Genomic DNA, 21,904 nt, shown 5'->3' on the forward strand with positions numbered 1-21,904 from the left:
TTGTAGTAACCTGTACAGTATAGTTAATGATGATATCTTAACCCTAGACAAATTAGATCCCTCTGTTTCCCAAATACTAGAAATACTCCCACCACAAGTCAAACATGCTATAGGCAAGATGGAAAACGGAACCGCTCCAGGTAGTGATGACCTCTCAGTCGATATTTTAAAGCTACTGGATGGCGAATCTATAAAGCATTTTGCTAAAATAGTTTCAAAGTGGAATATTACCAAGAAATTGGAATAAAGTTAAAATAATCGTAATACACGAGAATGGTAGTATGAAAGATATAAAGGTTTATCACCCTCGACATAAAAGTTTTCTGGGTATGGCACCGCGTCATAATGTTAAAACTACTGCTGCTGGAGAAAAACCAAAGTTTCGACCATGATTGCAGCGGCCTTCCTGTAGGTCTAATGGTGCGTTCTAGCTATGCGGTGTCCTTTATGTTTTGTTGTTAGTGTTCACTGCACATGCCATTACGTCATAATTTTAAAAAGGTAGTTAGTTTCATTGGTCACTTAAGGAAGAAGGAGGGGGAACTTTATTTTAATAGGTTATTGTGGTGTCAGCCTCCTGTACGTACTGTAAAAAGTTTATACTGTAATTTGGCTACCAGATTGAGCACTACACTTGACGTGGATCAACCCTTGGAGCAACGTGGGTACCGCGTAGAGTTTAGTATAACTGATCATATCCTCACTCTACGCGAAACAATTAGTATATCAAATGAGTACCATCTACCTCTTTGCCTTTCCTTCATATATTTAGAAAAGACATTCGATTCGATCAGTCGCTCAACTGTGTTTGAAGCCCTAACAGAGTAAGGAACAGAACGGGCCTATATTAAAGTTTTATAATGCATAAACAAAACCTCCAAAGCGTCTGTAAATGCAGTTGAAGAAAATTTCACAACAAAAAAGGGCGTAAAACAAGGCCACTGTATACCTCCAAAACTTTTCTCATCAGTCTTCGAAAAACCGATATCTAAATTAGACTGGAAAACGAAGAGAATCCTAATTCTGGGAAAGATATTAAACAACCAGGGGGTCGCTGATGATACTCTACTATTTGCAAATACTATACAGAAACTTCAGATACAAGTTAGTGAACTTGCATCAGTCTGCTCTGAAGCTGGCCTAAAAATGAACTATGATAAAATCAAGATCATGATGAATGAGTGGACACCGAAGGGAAATACAACTGTTGGAATCATGTGACTTGAAAGGGATACAGAATAAGTCTACTAGAGTCAACTGTTGAATATGAAAGATGACCTAAAACTAGAAATATTTCAACAAATTAATTTGGGCTGGCAAGCTTATGGAAGACACTCCACGGTTTTGAAGTGCAAAATGTCGGCCGAGGTGATGAAATCAGTCTTTGACTAATGTACACTGCCGGTAATAACTTATGGATGTGAAACGCGAATGTTACGTGATTTCGTTGCCAGAAAAGTAATAGTAACCCAAAGGGGAAAAGGAAGATCAATGTTGGTCTACACGAAGAAAGACAGAAATAAAGATGATGATATCAAACAGATAACAAAGGTCGGTGACAATGGAAAGAGTGAATACAATGAAATGGCAGTGGGCTTGACATGTCACAAGAAGAAAAGATGGTAGGAGGTCAAACTAAGCACCAGATTGGAGGTCAATATACCAAAAAAGACCAAGGGGAATTCCATCAGGCAGATGGGACAAAGTCTTAAAGAAGATAGCCGGACTGAACTGGCAACGGGAAGCTCAACATCGGAAGAGATGGAAGAATCTGCAGGGATCCTACGTTGCACGCCGACTAATAGAGGCTGCATCACCAAGTGATCGAATTGGCTATTAATGATGGTGATGACTTGATGAAAGGTGAAAATATAAAAATGAATCAAATCAAGCAGGTGAAAGAGAATGCAAATGTCTAAAAACTGAGCTTGACAGAAAGTGTAGATTGACTAACCAGGAGTGGATAGAGGATAAATGTAAGGATTTAGAAGTATATTTCACCATGGGAAATGAAGATACCGTCTACGGGATAGTTAAAGAGGCGTTTGGAGAAACGAGAAGCAGCTGTATGAACGTCAAGAGCTCAGATGGAAAACCTGTCCTAAACAAAAAACGGAAAGCTGAAAGATGGCCGCGTGGAATGGCCGCGTGGTTACAGGCGCCATGTTACGGATTGCGCGGCCCCTCCCGCCGGAGGTTCGAGTCCTCCTTCGGGCGTGGGTGTGTGTATTGTTCTTACAACAAGTTAGTTTAAGCTAGTTTAAGTAGTGTGTAAGTCTAGGCACCGATGACCACAGCAGTTTGGTCCCTTAGGAATTCACACAAATTTGATCATTTGCTGGAAGATGGAAGGAAAATATAGAGGACCTATACAAGGGAAACATACGTGAAGGCAATATTACTGTAAGGGAAGGGGATATAGATAAAATGAGATGGCCTGACAGAACTACTGAAGTAGTAATTTCAATTCCAAAGACAGAAGGTGCGGCAGTTGTGAATATACCGCACTATCACTTTAATATGTCCTGGTTGCAAAGTGCTAACACGAATTCTTCACGGAAGAATGGAAAAACTGGTAGAAGCTGACCTCGGGGAAGATAAGTTTCGATTCTGGACAAATGACGACACGTCAGGGAAAGCCAAACCTACTCTTATAGCATTTCTAGAGTTAGAGAAAGCTTTTGACAATGTTGACTGGAATACTGTCTTTGAAATTCTGTAAGCAGCAGGGGTAGACTACCCGGACCGAAATGCTAATTCCAACTTCTACAGAAACCAGTTGTAAGAGTCTAGGAACATGACAGGGAAGCAAATGGTTGCAAGGGGAGTGAGACAAAGTTGTAGTTTAGCCCAGATGTTATTTAGTCAGTACATTGAGCAATCAGTAAAGAAAATCGAAGAAAAATTTGGAATAAGAGTTAAAGTTCAGGAAGAAGAAAGAACTTTGGGGTTTGCCGATGACATTATAATGGAAAAACAGTCGAACGGAACTGACGGTCTTGAAAGGAGGATATCCACTGAATTGGCGAAAATCGTGATATTGCGATATGCACATATGGAGATGGAGGTAGTATCCCGTACACAAGATAGAGAAGAGCAGTGCATTGGCGGAGCTGTCATTTGTACTCAGGAGATTCATGTAAAAAAGTTTCCGATGTGATTACGGAGCCACGACGAGAATTAACAGACTTTGAACGCGAAATGATAGCTGGAGTTATACGTATGGGCCATTCCATTTCGAAAAAAAGTTAGGGAATTCAGTATTCCGAGAACCACAGTGTCAAGGGAATGCCGAAAACATCAAACTTCAGGCATTACCTCTTTCCACGGACAACGCATTGGCCGACGGCCTTCACTTCACGACCGAGAACAGCGGTGTCAGCGTAGAGTTGCCCGTACTAACAGACAAGCAAAACTGAGTGAAATAACCTCAGAAATCAATGTTGGACGTACGACGAACGTATTCGTTAGGACAGTGCACTGATGCCGATCTGAGTGGCCGCGTGGTTTGAGGCGCCCTGTCACGAAGGGCAAGGGTGTCTTTGTTGTCCCTAGGGTAAGTTAGTTTAAGTGGTGTGTAAGTCTAGGGACCGATGACCTAAAAAATTTGGTTCCTTAAGAATTGACACAGTTTTGAACACGTTTAAACAGTGCGCTGAAATTTGCCGTTAATGGGCTATAGCAGTAGACCGAGACGAATACCTTTGCTAATAACAAGACATAGCCTGCAGCACCTCTCCTGGGCTCGTGACCATATCAGTAGGACCCTAGATGACTGGAAAACTGTAGCCTGATCGTACAAGTCCCGATTTCAGTTGGTAAAAGCTGATGATGGGGTTCGAGTGTGGCGCAGACCCTACTAAGCCACGAACCCAAATTGTCAACGAGTCACATTGCAAGCTGGTGGTGGCTTCATAATGGTGTGGGCTGTGTTTACATGGAATGCACTGGGTGCTCTGGTACAATCCAGACGATCATGGCCTGGAAATGGTTATGTTTTCCTACTTGGAGATCATTTGCACCTATTGTTGGGCTTCATGTCCCCAAACAACGATGTGTCTTGACACCACTCCACAGTTGTTCTCGATTGGTTTGAGGAACATTCAGGACAGTTCGAGAGAATGGTTTGGGCACTCTTGTCACCCGACATGAATCATATCGAAAACTTGAGGGATATGATCCACAGGTCAGTTCGTGCACAAAATCCTGCACCGGCAATAATTTGGCAGTTATGGACGGCTATGGAGGCAGCATCGCTCAGTATTTCTGCAGGCCACGTCGAGTTGCTGGACTATGCCGTGGAAAAGGATGGCAGACACCACACTAGGAGATACCCAACGACTTTTGTCACCCCAGTGTAAGACGAACGCCAACAAAAGAAAAACAGTTATAATGAAATGTAGTCGAATTAGGTGACGCTTAGGGAATTTGATAAGGAAACGAGACGTTAAAAGTAGTAGATGAGTTTTTCTGTTTGGACAGAAAAGCAACAGATAATGGTCAAAGTAGAGAGCATATAAGATGTAGACTGGCAAGCGTTTCTGAAGAAGAGAAATTTATTATCATCGATTATAGATTTGAGTATTAGGGAGTCTTTTCTGAAAGTATTCGTATGGAGTGTAGCCATGTATGGAAGTGAAACATGGACGACAAGCAGGGACAACTTGATTAAAAGAAGATACCGGCTGGTAGGGCACATTCTAAGACATCAAGTGCTAGCCAGTCTAATACTAGATGGAACTGCTGAGGCGGGGGGGGGGGGGGGGGGGGTAAGGGGTAAAATTGTAGAGGGAGACCGAGAGATAAATACAATAAGCAGATTCACAAGGCTGACTTAGAGTGGAAGATTCTTGCACAGTATAGAGCAGCATAGAGAGCTGCTTCAAACCAGTCTTTGGAGTGAAGACCACACCAAAATATGAACACGTAGAAGATTATTCAAAAATCATCTCAAGTATTGTGTACCTTTCGCATAATTTATTATCATTAAATTTTTATGTCAATATATTAGTCATATATCTCTATCATTATTATTTCCTGCCATTTTGTCTCTATAAATGTCAATCTTTTACTTATCGAAAAGAGTACTACATGTTTTTCCAGCTGCAATTTTATTTTGTAGGTCAATAACCTGACGGACCTTCCCGAGGACTTGTTGGCGAGCTGCGGGAGTCTGCGTGTGCTGTGGCTCTCCCACAACCGTCTGAGGCGGCTGCCGAAACGGCTGCTGGCAGCCACGCCCCAGCTGCGCACCGCGCGCCTCGACCACAACCTCATAGAGGACATCGCTGGCGACGCCTTTGACAACAACCCGCAACTCGACCTCCTTGATCTGTCCAGTAATAGCCTCACGTCGTTGCCGACAGGTAAGACAGGAACTGCGTTCGCTACTTTCTAAGAAGTAAGTCGTTCAGTCCAGCTTCTCATTATCAATGGTCTCTCGTTATTAAGGTCATAAAATTACGTTCTTTCTGAAGAATTTATGATCAGATTTATTATATTTTCCTCATATTCTGTCCCTGCAGAGGAACAAGAACGTTTCACAAGGTAACATATTATAGTCACATAATGGGCATTTTCCGAGATTAATTTCAAATACTGAAAATAGTGAGAGAGGAGCAAATATTTCTTTGTCATAGTTTCGAACAAACTGTGTGCATGGAAAACATTATTTACAACAGAACGAGGGAATAGTCTAGTTAATAAGATACGACGAATGATGTGGCCCAATGTTAGGAGACTGTACTCGTTCAGCAGTTCATGTGTCCAGATATAAGCTTTGCTTGTTTTCCTATATCGGTTTAGACAGATAATGGTATGATTCTTATTAAAGGATATGGCTGATTTCTTCCCCTCATTCTTCCCCAGCCGGCTGGTGTGGCCGAGCGGTTGTAGGCGCTTCAGTCTGGAACCACGCGACCGCTACGGTCGCTGGTTCGAATCCTGCCTCGGGCATGGGTGTGTGTGATGTCCTTAGATTAGTTGGGTTTAAGTAGTTCTAAGTTCTAGGGGACTGATGTCCTCAGATGTTAAGTCCCATTGTGGTCAGAGCCATTTGAACCATTCTTCCCCAATCTCAGCTTGTACTCCATCATTGATGACATCGTGGACATTCTCCCTTTAGTTACTAACACCCCAATGTCGAATTTCAGTATTATGGTGTTGGTAATTTATTCATCTGAAATTAAAAGTGAAAACCATATGGCCGGCCGACGTGGCCGTGCGGTTCTAGGCGCTCCAGTCTGGAACCGCGCGACCGCTACGGTCGCAGGTTCTAATCCTGCCTCGGGTATGGATGTGTGTGATGTCCTTAGGTTAGTTAGGTTTAAGTAGCTCTAACTCTATGGGACTGATGACCTCAGATGTTAAGTCCCATAGTGCTCAGAGCCATTTGAACCATGTTGAAAACCATATGCTAGCTGGTATATCAAAATATAGCTCCTAGTTACAGGGAGTAGACGGTGATTCAGCTAGCGCTACGATCTAGTTTTATGCGACCCGTTCGCAGAATACCAGTCCTTTAAATCATTTAGCGATTCCTGCCTGACATGTAGCTGTGTTAATAAGGCGCCCCGAGTGACTGGATGTAACAAAGAGCGAAATTAATGTTCAAAAGGAGGTAACAGTGAAATAAATAACGCATTAAACACTGAATTGATGGAGTGTGTTCTGTATTTGTAATATTATCATGTTCCCAGCAGTGTAGCGTGGAGCATGTGATTAGGCATTGCAGGTTGCATAAATCGGGGTCGGTAGGGGCAGTTGAATTAACCTGCATATCAGGAACGAGACAGGTACAAACTGTAAAACCGTTTCCCAGTACTTCGAAAATTGATCTCTGAGACAAATGTGTATAAAACATAAATGCATATTTTCCTTCAGCAGCTTACCCTAATAATCTGCTTCCATGGCTGAAGGGTCAGAATTACCATGAAATGGCGTCGTATCCAAGTCCAGCGGAAAACGAAATCGCTAAGCCCAGAGCACTCAGGGTGGCTTGCAGCATGTCGTCTTCTCTGCAGCACCTGTGATGCGTGGTCTATTGATGTCTTCACAGTAATTAATTGCACCTGCTTGGTGCCTAGTGACTCACCTTTCCTCGTAACTCGTTCAGCGTACTTCCTATACCAGATGTGGTTGTTAGGCTACTGTAATCCACCCTATGACGGTCTTCATGTTTCCAAAGTTTGTTGACTCATTCAGTATTTTTTTTTTCAACTCTGTAGATAGTGACAAGGTGTGTGCTGCATCCTTCTACATGCACTAGAAGTTCCCAGAATGTCTCATGCTACGACAGTACTTCCTTTTAAAGCCCTTTGAATAAGGATATGCCAGCCACACAACCTAGGTATGTCACTCTACTATTATTAGTTGTTGGGTCCGTTTGAAATGAAACTGGGAGAATATTTATTCTACGGTCTTATAACATGGAGAGAAAGAATTATGTGCCTCATGAGTATGCTGGTGTAGACTTTAAAGCAATGGATACATTCGGGTTGGGGAGGAGGGGGGGGAGGTGAAGGTAGGTCAAAGCCGCATCCACTTACCACTTATTCTGAGATGGTTTGTGTAGGAAGGCGAAACTTTTCAAATGAAGCCCCGCATTACGACACCGGGAACGCTCCAGAGGGCTGACCAATTTTCTGATGGGCCGCAAACAACATGTCACGTACTTACAATAAATCAGAAGCGAATAAAAGTAATGAGACTTCGGGGAAAAATATAGTCCAGAGTACATTTCGCTGAAATACCTTCTGTCTAAGGACGTGGCTACACTGAGAGGCTACAACTGATTCAGCAGGGAATATCAGTTGTCAGCGAGCTCCTGGACCATGAGTCAGCTTGGCCGATGGTCGACAAGATTGCTGACAGAACGGCACGGGAGCAACATAATCATCTGAACCAACACGTTTTCGCTGAGCTACTGGAAGATCAACGCTGCTGAAGTGCTGGTCTGCTGACCTAAGAAATCCGAAAGACCGTGTTTATGTGATCGTCTTGAGGCGACAGTCGACCTTTAACATTGTAACACGCCCTAGGTCCAGGGAAAGAGACAAGGGAGCAGAGGAGGAAATTTATGAACAAAGACTACCGTCTAAACTGAAATGAAAGAACAAGTAGAAGTCACTCGAAACGTCCTCTGCAATGCAGATGGAGCCGACAACGAACCTAGAAACTGGGGTGCCACTGACTGACATTATGAACAATCTCTGTCACATAAACAAATTTCCTGTCGTTATACATCAAAAATAATAATGCAGGCAAATGTGGCAATATTAATATTCATCGCGCTGTTAGCAGTAATAGAAATCGTAACATTAATAATAATTTTTGCTACAGTTTTAATTATAAAGTGGTTATTGTTTATCTACAGTGAAAGTTAAAATGTAATTGGATGTGTAAAACAAGATTTATCTTGGAATATCAGGTAATTAGCTATAACGTATAGTATATAAATAAATATAAATTACTTGACTACAAATGTTATAATAAATTGCATTAAAGAAAAAACATATACAAGGGAAACTTTACAGTGACAAAGACACAACTTCGAGAGATTGCGGCAACGTTTGTAGCACCTCAACATGATCACATCCTTTTCATGTGAACGTAAAAGTGAGGAGGATGTTAACTATATGCAGTTCGGTTGCGACAGAAGATTTCAAGAAACTACGGAAGTGATGCTGCGTGTGATATCCTCTGGCAATCAATTAACAACAAATTAAACTCTTTTAGCGACAGAAACATAGCTGTGTATAGACTTCTATACGATTTTATAGAGACAGAGAAATAAGAATATGAGAAAAGCGATTTTTTACTTTATAACAGAACACTAAGTTGGTTCGATTTGTGTTAGCAAACCTTCTTTCATATTAATGAACGTATTTTAATTTTCTTACAAGGAACCGCTTGAGTGCAATCCCGAAAGGCCAATGGTATTTATGACATTCGAAGCCCCATATGTTGTCTACCAAGCAATCACAACACCGGCTGTTGAAGGCAACAGGGGGCGTGACTCGAGGTACCCAATGGTCAGCGTAGCACGAGGCTACGGAGTGCAGCTGAACTGCTTAGTAGCCGAGTAACTCACAACAGCGCTACTGTGCTAGTGGTGTTGATACAAAGCAGAGCCTGGCAACGATGAAGCAAACAAACATTGCATTATATCTGCAACAACTGTTGCCAAAGTTGACATTTCCTCAGAAAGGAACAAGCAGAATTTCACGGAATGAGAAAGAAGTGGCGGATGAGTCAGTGGAATGTGTGGTGACGTATCCGGTTGACTGCGCGGACAGTGTACATGAGGAGCACAGTGACGATGATACGTGCTTAATAAGTGAAAGTGGTACTGGGACTGGTGTCGAGCCATGTACTTCATCATGCTTGTCGGACAGCGAGGCAAAAATACCATCCCCTGTGAAAAGTAGTAATGGATAATCGTTGTGCAAGGATAGGATACTAAACTTACATGGGAGATCATCCGCAGCATAGTAAAAGACAATTATGAATAGATTTCCAATCAGTCCACAGAAACATGATCGTGTAGTACATAAGAAAAACTACGGATGGTCTAGAGACGAAAAGGCGCACAAAAACTGGCGCTTGCGCGTTTCAAGGATGCTCGATACAATTTATTGCATGTGCATGATAGTGCCTTACTACGTTATGTACATCTAATTGCACACGCCATAGCTTACCGTGACTTCAAGGGAAGTAGTGGATGGTTCCATAATTTCAAACAGTGCTACAGTATTCGAAGACTTAAGGTAACGAAATTTCAAACAAATCATCAACTTGACGATATACATCATACTGCGTAACCTGCTAGAAAATCTGTAGATGAGATAAACAAACGTATCCCATAGTTCTGTAAGGAATTTGTTTTCAACTCCGATCAATCAGGGTAGAGAAAATGCATATGAAAAGAACACAGGAAATTGAAGGTACCAATACAGTTGTATAAAGATAAACTAGCATCAATGCCTTAACGCATTCGTAAACAATTATGCCGACTGTTAATGTGAATGGCAAACCGCTTGGAAAGTTATTTGTTGTGTTGCGAGAAACTTAGCCTCTGTACTTCACTAGATGGGAGAATAGTCTTTGGCGGGTACGGAACGTACTCACATTTACCGTCTTGTAAAGATTATGCCACTGCTATAGTCTTGAAGCCAGCAATTCAGCTTTACTTTTCAGCAATTCCTGATCCCTGACTAGGTCCTTAAGTTCACACTGTGTTATTTTGTGAATCTCTATCACTCATCGTTACACATAAAACAGGATTTTTTGAAGAACTGGGTTTTGAAGGTGATGATGCAGCATTAGTTTCACTACCTCCCTAGTCACTATCATATTCCTGTGGGGCAGGAACAGGAAGTCCATCTTGGTGAGGCAGCAGTCGCATGGGCAACGGTATGTAAGGATACGTCATGAAGACGTTTTCTTCGTGGAAATAACATATGTTAATGAAAATGTCATAAAAAAGTAACTGTCATTCACATGGTTTGACAGCTGTCGCCTGATCATGGTTATAGCAAAGCCCATTGAAGATTCAACCACGGATGAATATTCCAGGCACAAGATATGCAACATACATGAGGAGCACAGGGCTTGTTCTGGCTCAGATTTCACACCCGAAGTACAGTCTGTACGCCTTCCTAACACTGTATATGGCGTTACTGATCACATTTGCTATTTCAGTCGAGACTGTCCGCAAATGTAGCAAAAATTGAGGAGCACTGTTTACTCATTTGCGAGGAATATTGAATCACAGGAATTACAGTCTCCACAAACAACGTCCACATGCACTAGCTACGCTTCAGTGACACATTCCTCCAGGACACGAAAAGTGCACAGCTTGTAACAGGTTGAAACTACTCTTGAACGAAACATGCTCCCCTCCGCCCTTTCTAATTTCCTTCCCCTTGTTGCTACAAGACTGGGCTAAGAATAGAGACAAAATACACACAGCTATTGTTGTCTTAAACTTCATGACTCTGTCTACCATTTGCGAGATTCCGAAGCCTACATGAGAAGGGACTGAAAATGGATGCTAATACAATATGATTATAGTTAAATGTACGCCCCCCCTCTGTAACTTGAGAGCTAATTGGTGTTTTTGCCTTTTTCGTTATCAGCGTGATCGTTACAGACAACAAATCTCCCTTACAATTTCACTGTTGGCTAGTGTTATTAATAGAAAAACGATGTGTGATATAAATAACAGTTCCATGTCCATCATGTAACAAAAGGTCTTACGGACCTGACACAATCAGTCATAGCACAGGGCACCACATTTTCTTACATCCTTTCTTTCTACTAGTATTCTGAAACAATCACAACAGAATCAAATTTGGCCGTATTTGCGGAGGATTCGAGCTTAAATATTAGAAACACAGTGATATTAATCGTACTCAAATGGTACGTAGTCAATACATCAACTGATAGGCAAATGGGAACCCGTTACATTTAAAGTTGAGTATTATCCACGGAAATCCAGTACCAACAAATATGATTTGTTCACAAAATGAAATTCAAGACAAAAATAGTTTCTGAGACTACAGACAGATGACAACCAGAAATGGAAATCCCATCTTGGACTAAACTGAACGCTTTAGTACAATTAATTGTATTATGCTTGTGATCACATCTATAGGTGAATAGATAATCATGAAACTTGTTTGTTTTTCATCTTCCCAGTCGTTAATGCTGCTCCAGAATTGATTTTTGTGAAGTCTCGACTTAAAGGGATAACTCAAGATACAGAAGTTCGTGGAGAGAATTATATCTGATATTGGCCCAAAATGCCATGGTGAGGCATGTGCAAAAAATTTCAGTAGGTTAACTACTGTTTCACAGTATACATAGTCCTTAACATTCTTTGTGGTTCTCACTGTTTATCTTCCTTTCAAAAAGTATTTTGTTCAGTGACATTAACATTAGTATGGTTTGAAAATAAACATCACAAGGACGAAACATTAGAACATTAGATACACGGATAAAACTGTATTCAACCACCTGGAAGTGCATATTAAGAGTATAGTATTTAATGTAACGTAGTTCAGTAGTTAACTGCTAGAGAATACATGTTTAATATGGTGAAGTTTGATAATTAAAGGATAATATTTGTAAAAAAAATCTATTTGTTATTTCACCATTCCCTTATTAAATTACTGTAGCTTTTGGAAGGTACTGTTGACATGAAATTCACGTTGTTAATGGCAAAATCTCGGCTTTGGTCCCTTATCAGTTATAATAAATTTACAACATGCATACGAAAGATTCACGTACATTGTAACCTTTGTACAGTCATTTACAACAGTTACACAGTTAATGAAAACCTAAGTTGACCTTTGAAAGAGTGCCTAACATTTGCCATGGGTTTAATTAAAACTGACAGAATAGAGTTGATAGTGGAAGTGTATATATGTTGAGGAAGATTAGGATCAATAAATTCAGACAATAAAAAACTTAAAAATAGTTTTCCGTATTTTCGGCTGCAGATCCATACCAACAGATCCTTAATCTGAAGAAATTGAAGTGAATTAAAGGATTTTGTGCCCTTGGTCACTTCCTCCAAGCTATTGATGAGAATATTTACAGGGAATTCGTAAAACGATTGACTTCAGTTATAATGTAATAAATTCTTATAATTAAAATATAACAGTTGTTTGTTGATTTAAACTGGTCTATCATACTGCAGTTAGATTAACTGTAGATCTGTGATTTCTCTTTACATAATGCAGAGTCCCCGAAGTGGAATATATAAATCACGATTCGTGTAATATCGATAAATCTACAGTATTAGGGCCACGGTGCATATTTACTGCAGTAATTTTGAGCGGTAAATATTCACAAGACAGCGAGATATTTTCTGTTTCTCGTTGTTTTTAATTCCTATAAATTTTGCGTAGTACATGGATTCATCGTTAAATTTTTCACATTCTTATATAAGAGACCGGTAATTCTCATGTATGTGTAAAACCCAAATGGCGTTGCCTCTTAACAGAACACAATAAATGTGATAGACATATACAGCATATTTCAGCCTCATGGTAAAAATTGGGGCGTGATATACCAGCACAGAAATGACACGTTTAATGGAAGATGCGTTGTTAACAATGGAAAATCCTTCGAATTATTGTATCGAGTAACGATAAAAATGAATTTTAATTGCGTATTTCATATTTTATATCAAGCCTGTTACTTTCAATATTGGACGGGAAATTCAGTTGCTCGGCCGTTAAAATAGTATAGGTGAACCAGCGGGGAATGGCGGAATAGTGAAGTGCAAACATAAAAGTCAAGCCTCACTAGACACGGTTAAAATGCGCGAGAGAATATCAGCTTTTATTGCCGCGCAGATGACGATTTTTATGTTAACTGTGGAGAGAGGCAGAGATTAAAGGTAAATTGAAATTCAGGTCAGATGAACGTCAGATTAATCTCGGCAAATGGAACTGTTCAGTAGTGTGTCACGGGCGCACAACGACGGCCTTTCATCTGAATGCTTATTTATGAATCATTCACGCATTGCCAGCCATGGGTATCGCTGTGCGTTTGTATACGAACAAGGTTCACTTCTATACATGCGCACAGGCTGCTACTGAAGTGTCAAAGTTATATTGTTTAAAAGTGCGTCACTGAAGCAAGCAACGACTTACGAGCTGCTTTCTGGGAGTTTATATCATATCTATAAACAACCAAATTACTCAAATAATTCTACTCTGTTTCTACTTAGCATTTACCAGATACCATTCTAGCATTTTTTCGGATATAAACCTAATGACAACTGGAACTTATGTACCACGCTTTCCAAATGTATATACTTCAAACTTTTGGTCAGAAAAGACAAGAAAATTTTTTTAATTGTCGGTTTCTACAGCACATTCTCTTGCATACAGCAAGATCATTAACTCATTTGCGTCTGAAGAGACACATAAGCATATTTTTCCATAGGAGAATTGCAAAACTGCAAAGTAAATAACTAAGAAATCTTACACGGCGATAAAACTGCTACTGCAAGTAGAACATAATTTTAGCAACCTAATTTCGTCTGTAGGACCACTGTCAGTAAATGTGGTTCTGAGCTGGTATTTACGACCATTAAGGAATGAGGAATATGTCTGAGACAGTTGGAGGCATACTACCACAACACAGTCAAAAGTAGTAGGTCTGTTGTAAAAATGTGTTCTATTTACTTTACCTTTGTAGTACTTTCGTGCCCAGAAGGTTTTTTCCCCATTAATGGCGAAGGAATATTAGAACGTGCAAGAGACCATTCGGCATCTTACCACGCTGACAAAACAAGTGTTAACAAGCAATGGGAAGAAATAATGACCTCTCTAGGTGAGAAAAAGATAACAACGAAGAAGAAATGGTTCAATGAGACTTGTGAACAAGCTGTGAAGGCCAGGAAGAGAGCAAGGGCGGTGCACATGCTGGACAGACAATGTGCGGTACAAAAGGAAGCACTGAAGACCGTAAGAAGAGAAACAAATAGGATTATGAGAACAGAAAAAAGAAAATTCATGAACAATATGATGAAATCGATAAGGGAAATACAATATCAGACAGCAGGAAAATGTTTCAGATGTTGAAACATGTGAGGAATGGTCACAGAAACGAAGCTTTAGTTATTAATGATAAGGATGGAAATGTGATAACAGACAAGAAAATAATTCTGAGTAGGTGGAGTGAATATTTTGAAGAGTTATTGAATACTGAATATCCAGATAATGTCGTTCTATATGAGAATAAGACAGAAGGTGAGGGAGAAGCAGCAGACATTCAAGTTACTCAACAAGATGTATAGAGAGCAATGAGTAAACTAAAGAATAACAACGCACCAGGAGAGGATAGGCAGAGATGTTGAAGGCAGGAGGAGAAACACTTCAGGAAGAGCTATATAATCTCATAAAAGAAATATGGGAAAAAGGGAAAATCCAAAGAGGGGAATCAGCCGTCATTATCCCACTGTATAAAAATAACAGTAATAGGAATTGTAACAACTACTGAGGCATTTCTCTTCTAAGTGTACCTTATAAAGTTCTATCTTTAATAATACTTGAAAAACTTAACCCGTTTGCAAAAGATATTGTAGGACAGTAACAGGCAGGCTTCCAGGAAGGATGATCGACCATCGATCAAATTTTCACCATGAGGCAAATATGAGAAAAATGCTGGGAATTCAACCATCGGTTTCTGGTGACATTCGTGGAATTCTCAAAGGCTTATGACAGTATCCACAGATTAAGTATGTACAACATCCTGAGAGAGCTTGGTATACCAATAAAGTTAATAAACATGGTCAGGGTGTGTACAGCGGAGACAATAGTTAAAGTGGAATACCAAGGGGAGATATCCGAGGAATTCCATATCAGAAGGGATGTAAGACAAGGTGATGTTATTTCACCACTGTTATTTAATCTGGTCCTAGAGAAAGCAATCCAAAAAGTGAACAGAGAAAATAAAGGGGTGCCGCTAAATGGTAGGACAGATTTATTGGGTTATGTAGACGACATCGCAGTCCTAGCATAATCACAGGAAGAGATGGTAGAAACTGTAGAGCACTTAGCGCAAAATGCAAGTAAGGTCGGGTTACAGATTGATGCGGAGAAGACCGAGGTAATACAGGAATCAAGAGAAGCCCCTAATGACATCCCATTACAGGTAGGGATATGGAAATTCGCTAAAGTGGAAAATTTTAAATACCTTGGTACATGGTTCAACAGGCAAAATAATTTAAAACACGAAGTAAACCAACGTATTGTGAACGGGTCTAGAACTTATTTCAGTCTAAAGCAAATAATGTCATCAAAGAATCTGTCATTACCACCAAACTTAAAGCATACAATGTCGTGATAGTACCAGTATTGTTGTATGGGACAGAAGGCCTAAGCACAACAAAGAAAGATGAAGAAAAATTGTTGGTCTTTGAAAGAAAAATTATGAGAAGGATCTTTGGACCTGTTCAGGAAGGGAGGTCGTGGAGACGTGGAAAAAACAAGAATTGTATGAGCTGATGAGGCAACCGAACATCATTCAAAAACTGAAAGCGCGGAGAATAAGCTTGGCGGGTTACATTACTAGGAGACCAGACACCTCTAGGGAAAAAGCCATTCAATCGGAAGACCCAGGAAGCGATGTAAGAATGACCACTGGATCCAAAATGCACAAGATCGCCATATATGTAGGAGCATTGCGAGGTCGGCGCGTGATCTACAGAGTCCTTGATTGCCGATTTGATGATGATGATGATCATGATGAATAGACAATTTCAAAGACATTCGTCGGAAACATTTACTTGATCAAGAATAAAGAGCAATCTGTGACACCTCGACCAAAGCTGGTTTCCGTGAGTTTGAAATGAATTAATTCAAGTAATTCTCAGAATTTAAATAATTGGGTACCATTAAAGCTTTGTAGGATACAAAATTTACAGAGAAAAAGATTCATCATATTATGCTATTAAGAAATCATATCATATCTGTAATTTCTCCTGAAACTAGAACCTTTCAGGAAGTATTAAATTAATTTGATATTCTCACAGTTCCATGTACATTGAACCGCCAAAGAAACTGGTTGGGCAAGCATATTCAAATACAGAGATACGTAAACAGGCAGAAGACGGCGCTGCGGTCGGCAACTCCTATATAAAGACAATTGTCTGGAGCAGTTGTTAAATCGGTTACTGCTGCTGCAATGGTAGGTTATCACGATTTAAGTGAGTTTAAACGTGGTGTTGTAGTCGGTGCACGAGCGATGGGACACAGCATCTCCGAGGCAGCGACAGAGTGGGGGTTTTCCCATACAGGCGTTTCACTAGTATACCATGAATATCAGGAATCCGGTAAAACATCAAATCTCCGACAACGCTGCAGCCGGAAAGACATCCTGCAAGAACGGGACCAACGGCGACTGAAGAGAATTGTTCAGCGTGACAGAAATGCAACCCTTCCGCAAATTGCTGCAGATTTCAATGCTGGGCCATCAACAAGAGTCAGCGTGCGAATGATTCAACGACACGTCATCGATATGGGCTTTCGGAGTTGAAGGCCCACTCGTGTACCCTTGATGACTGCACGACACAAAGCTTTACGCTCCGCCTGGGCTCACCAACACCGACATTGGAATGTTGATGACTGGAAACATGTTGCCTGGTCGGACGAATCTATTTTCAAATTGTATCAAGCGGATTGATGTGTATGGATATGGACAAAAGCTCATGAATCCATGGAGCCTGCATGTCAGCAAGGGACAGTTCAAGCTGGTGGAGTCTCTGTAATGGTGTGGGGCGTGTCCAGTTGGAGTGATACATCTGATACGCCTGATACATCTAGATACGTCTGACAGGTGACACGTACCTAACCATACTGTCTGATCACCTGCATCCATTCCTGTCCATTGTGCATTCCGACGGGCTTGGGCAACTCCAGCAGGGCAATGCGACACCCCACACGTCCAGAGTGGCTCCAAGAATAGTCTTCTGAGTTTAGCCACTTCCGCTGGCCGCCAAATTCCCCAGAAACGAACATTATTGAGCATATTTGGGATGCCTTGCAACGTGCTGTTCAGAAGAGATCTCCATCCCCTCGTACTCTTACCGATTTATGGACAGCCCTGCAGGATTCGTGGTGTCAATTCCCTCCAGCGCTACTTCAGACATTAGTCGAATCCATGACACGTCCTGTTCCGACACTTCTGCGTGCTCGCGGGGGCCCTACACGATGTTAGGAAGGTGTACCAGTTTCTTTGGTTCTAATATTTGGCTTATAATGCATTGCGCAGATGAGAAATTACAAGGTTCGAAACCTAGACAGTAGTGCAGATGTAAGAGACTAATAACTTTCAGGTTAGATTAATTCGGTAGTTACGGAAAGTACGGCAATGTAATTTCAATGTTTCCAATTAAATAAATGTAACATTAATGTTACTTAGAAGCAAAGCAGTTCTACCCCTAGCGTTAGCATTTATAAAGATACAACATTCAACAGACAATAAGAACGTGCACATCGTCATTTAGTGAGAAAAATACGAGCATATCGAGAATCGAACAGGATTTGTGATTGGATTTAGGACTTCCACGCAGACAGAACTCAACAACTTATTCTTAACGTCTTAATCGACAGATGTAAAGGTTATTTCAAGAGTATCCTAAACGAATGGAGTAGGTCCATTGTAACCTCCCCCTCACTTATCGACCTTAATGACAGTGAAAAATTAAACCGCGTGTACCTAATGGAAATTTGGGAAAAAGTAATCGTCACCGAAGTTAATCTGTCGGTAAAGAGGGAGGAAAGGGTTACATCTAAATGAAAGGAAAAATGCAAATGAAACTGGTGGAAATTAATTTTGAAAAGGGGTAAAGTTAATAAAGAAAGTAAATGTGCGGCCGTTATGTTAACAATTAACTAGCGGTAATTAGATATTTGAGATTTGGGGGAAATTACGGTCGCCAGTCCTATGGACAATTACTATAGTAACTGAAAAAGAAAGGTTATTACACATATAATTAGCACTAGAAGCGTGGCAACTGAAGTTTGACACGTGTAGTGTGAAAACTGAAAGTTTGTCAGAAGTAATAAATTTCGCTACACTCTGACTTAATTTAGCAAAAGAATTAATAAAACCGGAAAATCGAAAGTTAATTTAGTGACTGAAGTTAATAGTGAGCTTTCTTTCTGAAGCACATCGAAATTCAGTAAAATACGGTTAGTCTTGGGCTACCTCAACAATCATTTCAAAAGTTACTTGAATCTACGCAATTTAGAAATAAGAGATTTAACTTTGAACTTGAATTAAATGATTCTGAACAATTAACAATAGTAAAATTTAGTACGTACCAAGCTGAGCTGCAGTCACAGGAAAGCTAAAATATGCTAACAAAACTCGCACTCTTGATTTGTGCTTGTGTAATCTAAATACTGTAGCCAGCTATGAATACTTTAACTGAACATTGAAATTAAAGCAGTGAAATACAATAATATTGCTTTAATGCTGGCGTTTGAATTTCAACGACACTCGGGTTCATTCCGGAAAAGGAAGGGACCCTGCTTGGTAATGCAATTGGGACAATGAGCAACAAAGGTTCATGCTACGTTGCTGTAATTTTGTGATTTGAACAGTTTTAAAAGCTGAGGTCTGCCATACTGCTCTAAAACTTTACGTGCTTCCAGTCTTCCTTGTTGGTTGATTGAAGGTTTGAAGCCGTCGATCGAGGAGGTGGCGACAGTCACTCATTGTCGGCCGTCGCTGTTGCAGAAGCTGGATGTTGGCGCGCCTCCTTCTCGACACGGTCACCAGGCGAAACGGGCTCTTGATGTGCGCCAGCTAACGCTTCCCGTCCGCGACACCGTGTCAGAAACTATCATAGCAAGTCGAGCGCAATTACATGCTGCCAAACCCCGAAAGCGCGGCAACTCGCGGGAGCGTCACACAACACACCTGCTCCACTGCACTAGCCCAGCCAGACCCCCCTCTCTCCCCGCGCTCCACGCGACAGAGTTAACACTACCAAAGATCCTAAACACTTTTGTTCTCCACACGACCTATCGATGTATTCGTTCGATAGCATATTTTCCCTACGCAAGACCCAGCGTAAAAATACAAATAATATTTACAAAACAACAAATTATACATCGACATAAATGCATAAATATATATATATACACAAATAGTAAAACAATTACAATATATAAAGACACAGAAATGTTATATCTTCAGGTAACAAAATAAGGAAAAAAATTTTCTGTGCAATAGATGGAAATAGGAGGATATGCAATTCCGGCGTTACACTATTACTGCTAACAAAATTTATAAGTGAACTGTGGATAACGTTGAAAGCTTCGTCAAGCGTTACGCGAACGTTGCAGTTAGCTACACATAGGTTGCAAGGGAGAAATAGAGCGGAGAAGTTCAGGAGTGCTCGCGGGAAATCAGTGACTGGTTGCAGGGACGGTTACTTGTCCAAAATAAATGTAATTTGTTCCTGACGAATAGACGAAGAGATCTGTTACTATTGGATTACGCTAATCGATAAATCACTGAAAACAGTAACAACATTAATATCTGCAAGTAACTGCTCGGAATGACGTAAAGTGGAATTACCACATGCAGGAACTATAGGAAAATTTATAGGTTCCAGACTGAGAGTCGCTGGAAGAATGTTGAGGAACTGAAATTCGTATATGAAAGAAGTAGCTCGCGCAGGAGGTCTGGGACCATGATGCGTACTTGAGGAGACTTATGACAGTTCTGAACTAGTCGCTAGAACAACTGCTCACTTGTTGTTCAAAAGTTCTTATTTATTGGTGCGCCTCGGGCACAGCCCGTCTTCAGAGTATCAAAGACAAGTATTCACGCAGATTATGGAGTTACTTTTTTTTTTAATCTTATGGGACTTAACTGCTAAGGTCATCAGTCCCTAAGCTTACACACTACTTAACCTAAATTATCCTAAGGACAAGCACACACACCCATGCCCGGGGGAGGACTCGAACCTCCGCCGGGACCAGCCACACAGTTAATGACTGCAGCGCCCAGACTGCTCGGCTAATCCCGCGCGGCGATTATGGAGTCACATGTACCCTGCGTTCTGATGCTGACAGCAGATACATGTGACTCTGTACTCAGTATGAAGACTTTTCCATGTTCTGATGATGGGCTGTGTCTGAAAAGCGTTAATATATAAGAATTTTTGAACAGGAAGTGACCAGTTATTCAAGCGATCTATTCATCACCGGCATTACTCTCCTCAGTAGTTGTATCGAGCAGCTGTTTAATTTTTTTGACGAGCCTGTGAGCCTTACCGAGTGGTATTAATAGTATAGAGAATAGTCGAGCAGCACGTTTCGTCACGGGTCGCTTAGTAAGCGCGAGGGCGTAATGGAACCGTAACGAAATTCTGTGGCAGGTACTTTAATTCTGATACGGAAATGGATCATATTTCTCTAATGTCATTCACGTTATTTCTCTTAAATTTTTATTATTTGCAACACGAAGAAAACTGTTTGTTGGAAACGTGACACAGAGATGATCTGCTTGTCCTTTGACTGCAAGTGGTTAAGCTTAAAATCGTTGTCTCCCTGATAACCATTCATTTGTTCGCTTTAGAATGTTTAATCCTACGACTTGATGTACTAACGTCATCAGATGAGACTTCTGTTTGCTGTCTGAAGTACGGAATAAGTAATATACTTTTTGCTGTAAATAACCACCACAAGTTGCTGAGCGTTGTTATTGCAGAATAATAAAAACAGAAAGCTATGAATCCCATTTGTAAGAAGATCTCATTATAACTTTGTTTTTCATGATTTTCCTTTCTACAGTCCGCTGGAAAAGTAAACATTTTTATTTTGCAGTTTTCATTCGATAAATGAAGGCATATAGCACAAATTCATTTGTGTGTGCTGCTTTGTATGAAATTATCGTTGTACTCAGCCTTTTCCTAGTAGCTGTGTACTAACAGAGCATTGGTTACAGTTCTGTTCCATTTTTTTTTTTTTTTTACTCTGAAGCCATTATTTCATAAATGAAAACGAGTGTTCTGTTAAATAGTCAAACAGGTAACATAGCTTTTAGTTGATAAGTCAACTTCATTTCCATTGAACCACAAGCGTAATGGTTCATGTTTGCTTGGATTTTGAATTGTGAAGTTGTGGTCCCATACGTTAGATTTATAATGTAAAGAACTGCGCTTAAATTTGGGAATACTTTTATTGATGAAATGTCCATCACGAGGGGCAACACATAGCCCCTTTAGTGACCAGTGATATTTTCCTTGTTGTCGTATTAAGGATGATTTATTCCTAACATCAATCAAGTTTTCCAATTCATACGTCATACCTTCCTCACTGTAATATTTTTGGATATTTTGCAGTATAACCAACACAGTGCGATCGCT

At 40.5% G+C, this 21,904-nt stretch overlaps 1 protein-coding gene across 1 annotated transcript in view; it reads left to right on the forward strand.

Annotated features, from left to right (window-relative positions):
• LOC126236638 (leucine-rich repeats and immunoglobulin-like domains protein 1) overlaps positions 1-21,904 on the forward strand; it is a 113,191-nt gene that overhangs the window by 80,272 nt on the left and 11,015 nt on the right. The window contains exon 5 of the mRNA XM_049946096.1: positions 5,123-5,366. Coding sequence (XP_049802053.1) covers positions 5,123-5,366 — 244 coding nt within the window. The remainder of the gene's footprint in view (positions 1-5,122; positions 5,367-21,904) is intronic.

The sequence above is a fragment of the Schistocerca nitens genome, chromosome 1, assembly GCF_023898315.1.
Source record: "Schistocerca nitens isolate TAMUIC-IGC-003100 chromosome 1, iqSchNite1.1, whole genome shotgun sequence".
Lineage (NCBI taxonomy): Eukaryota > Metazoa > Arthropoda > Insecta > Orthoptera > Acrididae > Schistocerca > Schistocerca nitens.